This window comes from Cynocephalus volans, chromosome 6, assembly GCF_027409185.1.
Source record: "Cynocephalus volans isolate mCynVol1 chromosome 6, mCynVol1.pri, whole genome shotgun sequence".
In the NCBI taxonomy this organism is placed as follows: Eukaryota; Metazoa; Chordata; class Mammalia; order Dermoptera; family Cynocephalidae; genus Cynocephalus; species Cynocephalus volans.
Genome location: NC_084465.1, coordinates 60508999 through 60515539, shown reverse-complemented (window position 1 = coordinate 60515539; position 6541 = coordinate 60508999). Strand labels below are relative to the sequence as shown.

General features: G+C 37.8%; 1 protein-coding gene across 1 annotated transcript; it reads right to left on the bottom strand.

Annotated features, from left to right (window-relative positions):
• Positions 1-200: 200 nt before the first annotated feature.
• On the bottom strand, positions 201-1207 carry LOC134380587 (small integral membrane protein 12-like). The gene has a single exon (XM_063100597.1). It carries the CDS (start codon positions 1166-1168, stop codon positions 890-892), a length of 279 nt encoding a protein of 92 aa, XP_062956667.1. The 5' UTR covers positions 1169-1207; the 3' UTR covers positions 201-889.
• Positions 1208-6541: the final 5334 nt, after the last annotated feature.

Here is a 6541-nt window from a genome sequence, read left to right as displayed (position 1 = left end):
GAAGGTGCTACAGCCTCTTGTTATCATGATAAAAAGGTTCTTGGGAACCTGTGCCTCCAGAATTTGGTCCAACCATGCTAATGAGACAAAGCTTCCAGGGCCCCCAGAGTCCTTAGTTAAACACCAATGTTATCCTACCCTAAACTGCCTGACCTTGCCTAACTCCTAAGGAGACCCCAAACACCATCTGAAACATAGGATTTGATCAATATGTGTTCTCAGATGCCACTTTAATCAAGTTTTGCACTATACAGTGTTGAGCGTGGAAGATGGTGATTGTTTTCAAGCAAATTCACCAAGCACATGTTCCTCCCTGCCCCAAGGTGAATAGCCTGAGCTTCCAAGAACAGAAAAATGCTTTCCTTCCCCAAGGAATCCCATTCCTGAGCTGGCAGGACAAAATTTCAGGAAGAATGACTACAAAGGAGAGGGAAAACTAGTGAAGGGAGCCAGCTGGATTTTTGAATTCTTCCCAGTGAAAACTGGAACTAGACATATAGGTATCTCTCCTAATGGCAAAACCCAAATCCCAGCCATTCACACTGGAAGCCAAACCATCTCCCCATGAAGACTGACAGCCAATGTTCATTTCATAACACTCATACTGGCAGTGCACCCATAAGCTCAGAAGCCTGAGCAGTTGTGGCCACCACACGACAGATGCAGCCTTCAGGCGAGAACCCTCCAGGGCCTTCCTCTTCACTGGCCCCTCAGCTGCTGCTGTGTCTGCCTGGCCATAAAGGAGCAACCAGTATGTGTATGGCTGTATGGCATGGAAGGGGCCAGAATAAGCAACAAAGCAAATCAGAGGTGGGTTCCAGGGCTGGGTTGACATGGTGGCAGGACCAGACATGGCACACAGTAGGAACACAGGGCTCTGCGTCTTCCATTAATTCTTCTCTGGGCGGTTTCTGTTCAGAACAGCTTTGGGGGCAAATTCTAGTTTGTCCTTAAGGCTCACCACCTGGGTGTGGTCCTTGCCTAGCAGCTCATCCAGTTTGCGATCCTCCCGGCGCTCTGAGATGCTTTTTTCCTCCTCCACAGGCTGGGGATCTTTTCCCCTGATGAACCATTCCAGGTGGTAGCCCACAGCCCCGACCACAAAGGCCACAGGAAATGTGACGTAGGGAGCATAGGTACGTACCATGGTCCAAAGCACAGGCCACATGACATCTGCAGCCCAAGCCGCACTCTCCTGTCCGGTCCCCGCTCTCCGCCCGTTAGCCGGGAGCACGGACCGATTTTGCAGTTTCTAATTGCTTATCATTTACTTTGTATCTTTTATATCATCATCTATCACTTAAACTTTCAATAATAGTATTGATTCTACAAAGTTATGTCTCCCTCCCTCCCTACCTTTTTGTGTGGAGAACTACCTCTTCAGCATACTCTGTCTTTCTACTCCATTCTGGACTGGTTGTGATCCAAAGTGGCTTAGACCTATCATCTTGGGTTATCATTTCACTGTTATCATGGTTTGGTTGACTGTTTCCTAGATTCCATGATTTCCTCTTTTGTGGTTTACAACCTAACATTGCTGTTGTACACCCTCAGGCATACCCTCCTGATACATAGTGTGTGGGAGATAAACATCTAATCATGTTTTTATAACAATGTTTTTATCTTAACCTCACACTTGTCAATAAGTTAGGCTGGAATCCTAGACTGAAAATTATTTTCCCACAGATCTTTGAAGGAATTGCTCCAATTGGTTAAAGTTTAGTGTTGCTAATAAAAATTCTGATGCCAGTGTTATTATCTACTCTTTGGAAGTACTCTGTTCTTTCTGATTGTTTGTGGCTCCCTTCTGAAAACTTTAAATTATCCTTGGTAGTTTGAAAGTTCACAATGATATATTTATTTTTGTGCCTTCAAAAATTCCTCCTAATTGAAACTTGGAATTTATATTTTGAAAATTCGAATATCTGCATAACTCCAAACTGATTTTTTATTTTATTTCTTTGCTTAATTTCTCCAAGATTTTATTTTTATTCTGTATTCCTGAAAGTACTGTTAATTGGATTAGCTGGATTCTTGGATCAAACCACCTGGATCTCCTATCAATTCTTTCCTATTTTTCTTATCTTTATTTCAAACTTCATACTGAAAAATTATGTATTTATTTTTTAAAATTTTATTTTATTGTTGTAAGAACACAACATGAGATATACTCTCTTAAGAAAAATTTAAGTGTACAATACATTATTGTTGACTACAGGTGCAATGTTGTACATCAGATCTCTAGAGCTCATTTATCTTGCTTAACTGAAACTTTATGCCTGTTCATTAGTAACTCCCCCTTTCCTGGGGAAAGGACAGTCTCTTTAATAAATGGTGCTAAGAAAACTGGATATCTACATGAAGGATAATAAAATTAGACCCCCACCTCACACAATATAAAAAAATTAACTGAAAATGAATTAAAGACTTAAAAATAGACCTGAAACTATAAAAGTACTAAAAGAATAAACATAGGGGAAAAGGCCTAAGATATTGGTCTGGGCAAATATTTTTTGGATATGATCCCCAAAGCACTGGCAACAAAAGCAGAAATAGACCAATAGGACTATATCAAACTAAAGAGCTTCTGCACAGCAAAGGAAACAACATCAGAGTGAAGGGACAGCCCATGAAATGGGGAAAATATTTTGCATAATACATCTGATAAGGGGTTAATACCCGATATATGTAAGGGACTCAATAGTAGGAAAACAAGTAATCTGACTAAAAAATGGACAAAGAACCTAAATAGATATTTCTCAAAAGAAGACATACAAGTGGCCAAATGGTGTATAAAAAAATGCTTCAAACTACCATCAGGGAAATGAAAATTAAAACTACAATGAGATATCACCTCATATAATTTTCCCCCTCCTTCCTTCCCTGAGAACCACCATTTCTTACTCTGATGCTATGAATTTGACTATTTTAGATACCTCGTGTAGGTGGAATCATACAGTAATTTTCTTTCTGTGACTGGCTTATTTTACTTATCATAATGTCCTCAAAGTTCCATGTTGTCACAAATGGTAGGATTTCCTTCTCCTTTTTTGAGATTAAATAATATTCAATGGAATGTATATGCCACGTTTTCTTTATCCATTCATCTATCAATGGACATTTAGGTCGTTTCCACATCTTGGTTATTATAAATAGTGCTGCAATGAATATGGGAGTGCATATATCTCTTTGATATCTTTGTTTCAATTACTTTGTATATATAACCAGGTGTGGGATTTCTGGATCATATGGTAATAACATTTTTGATTTTTTCAAAAAACTCGATATGGTTTTCCACAGTGGCTGCACAATTTTGCAATCCCTCCAACAGAGTGCAAAAGTTTCAATTTCTCCACAACTTCACCAGCACTTACTTTTGCCATCCTGCCGAGCATGAGTTGATAGCCCATTGTAGTTTTAATTTCATTTCCCTGATGATTAGTGACATTAAGCATTTTTAATAAACCTGCTGGCCATTTGTATGAATTCTTTAGAGAAATGTCTTTAATTTCTCAGCCCATTGTTAATTAGGTTATTAGTTTTTTTGCTATTGAATTATAGGAATTCCTCATATACTTAGGAGATTAATCTCATCAGATATATGGTTTGCATATACTTTCTCACATTATGTCAGTTGCCTTTTCATGCTGTGTATCCTTTATTGCACAGAAACTATTTAGTTCGTTGTAGTCTCACATGCATGTTTTTGGTTTTGTTGCCTATGCTTTTGGTGTTATATCCATGAAATAATTGCCATGACCAATGTTATGGAGCTTTTACCCTATGTTTTCTTCTAGAAAGTTTACAATTTCATGTCTTACATTTAAGTCTTTATTCCATTTTGAGTTTTTTTTTTGGTGCGTGTGTGTGTGTGTGTGTGTGTGTGTGTGTGTGTGGTGTAAGATAAAGGTACAATTTCATTCTTTTGCATGTGTATATCCACTTTCCCCAACACCATTTATTGAAGAAACTATCCTTTCCACATGGAGTATTTTTGACATAGTTGTTGAAGATGAATTGACTGTATATACATGCTTTTATTTCTGGGCTCTCTATTCTGTTCTATGGGCCTATGTGTCTGCCTTAATGCCAGTACCATACTGTTTTGATTATTGTGGTTTTCTAATGTATTTTGAAATCAGGAAGAGTGATACCTGAAGCTTTGTTCTTCTTTCTCATGATTAATTTGGCTGTTTGTAGTCTTTTGTGGCTCTGTATTGTCTTAAGCTGTTCAGGCTGCTATAACAAACTACTGTAGACCAGGTAGTTTATAAACAGCAGAAATTTATTTCTCACAGTTACGGAGGATGGGAAGTTTTAAGATCAAGGTAGTGGCAGATTTCTGTCTGATGAGAACCTTTTTCCTGGTTTGTAGATGGCAAATTCTTGCTGTGTCCTCACCTGGAGAGAGGGCTCAATGAACTCCTGTGGGCCTACTTTCTTTTCTAGTGTGGATAACTTTAATTTATTTTACTTGCCTATTTGCTCTAGTTAGGACTTCCACTACTATGTTGAATAGACATGGCAAGTGTTGGTATCCTTGCCTCATTCATGATCTTTCAGTTTTTACCTCTGAGAATGATGTTAGCTGTGGATTTTTCATAAATGGTCTTCATTATGTTGAGGTGATTTTCTTATATTCCTAGTTTGTTGAGAATTTTATCATGAAACAATATTAAATTTTATCAAATGGTTTTTCTGCATCGGTTGAGAAGATCATGCAATTTTCACCCTTTACTCTGTTAAGATAGTGTATAACTAATAGATTTTTGTATGTTGAGTCATCTTTGCATCCCAGGATAAATACCTACTTGATCATGGGCTATGATCCTTTTATGGGCTATTGCATTCAGTTTGCCAGTATTTTGTTGATTTTTGCATCTATAATCATCAGGGAAACTGGCCTGCACTTTTCTACTCTTGTGTTTCTTTGATGACAGCATAAGGCTGGCCTGATAAAATGAGTTTGAAAGTGTCCCTCCTCTCAAATATTTTGAAAGAGTTTGATAAGAAAGGATTAGTGTTAATTTTTCTTTAAATGTTTGCTGAAATTCACCAAAGAAGTCATCTGGTCAGAGATTTTCTTTGTTGAGAGTTTTCTCATTATTAAATAAATCTCCATCCTAGTTATAGGTCTGTTCGGATTTTCTATTTTTTGTGATATAGTCTTGTTAGGTTATATGTTTCTAGGAATCTTCATTTTTTCTATGTTATCCAGTTTATTGTCATATAGTTTTTCATATTAGTCTCTTATAAACCTTTTTATTTCTGTGGCATCAGTTGTAATGTTTCTTCTTTCATTTCAGATTTTATTTATTAGAGTTCTCTCTTTTATTTCCTTAGTAAGTCTAGCTAAAAGTGTAAATTTTGTTTATCTTTACAAAAACAAATCTGTTTCATTGATTTAAAAGTTTTTTTGTTTTCTATTTTATTGGTTTCAGAACTAGTCTTTTGTTATTTTCTTTCTTCTGTTAAATTTGGACTTCATTTTAATTTTTCTAGCTTCTTTAGGTGTATTGTTAGGTTGTTTATTTGACATATTTTTTATTTTTTAATGTAGTTTTTTTCACCATGAACTTTCTCCTTGCTACTGCTTTTGCTGTATCACATAAGCTTTGCTATGTTTTCTTTTTGTTAGTCTCAAGGTATTTTATAATTTCTCTTTTGATTTCTTCTTTGACCTAATGGTTGTTCAAGAGTGCGCTCTTTATCCAGTTTTTTTTCTGCTATTGATTTCTAGTTTTTTTTCCACTGTGGTCAGAAGAGATATTTCATATGATTTCAGTCTTCTAAAACTTATTAGGACCTGTTTTATGACCTAACATGTAGTTTATCCTGGATAGAAGTTTCTGTGCACTTGAGGAAAATTTGTATTCTGCTGTTGATGGGTGGAATGGACTGTATATGTGTATAATGTCCATTTAGTATATAGTGTTGTTCAAGTCCTCTGTTTCCTTATTGATCTTCTCTCTGGTAGTTCTTTGTCTCTTGTGACAGTTTTTGACCTAAAGTCTGTTTTGTCTGATAAGGATAGCGACTCCTGTTCTCCTTTGATTACTATTTGCCTTGAATATTTTTTTCTATCCCCTCACTTTCATCCTATGTGTGTTCTTAAATCTAAAATAAGTTTTTGGGGGTTCTGGTCAAGGTGGTGGAGTAGTCGGTTCCTGGTGTCACTCTCTCCCACAGGGTGACCAATTTTCAGCTTTTGAGGAGCAGCAATGGAGCACCTGAAATCTGTGCTGGAGAGGACAGGAGCTGCCTGCCACGGGACCCCAGTTCAGGTTGCTCCCCATTCCATAGAGAGACTTTAGAGCTTCTGGGCCCACACACCCCAAGACTGCTGGCTGGAGAAAGCAGGAGGAGCCGGGGTGGGACTTCTGGCACAAGCCATCCTGTCTCCATGAGTGACTTGAGAGGCTCTGGGTTCCCAAACCCTGAGCCCAACTAGCCAGTGAAGGCAGGAGGGGTGGGACTTCCAGTCCAGGCCAGTTTCTGCTGTCCAGAAGCAGCAGTCCCTTCAGGATCCAAGCCAGACATC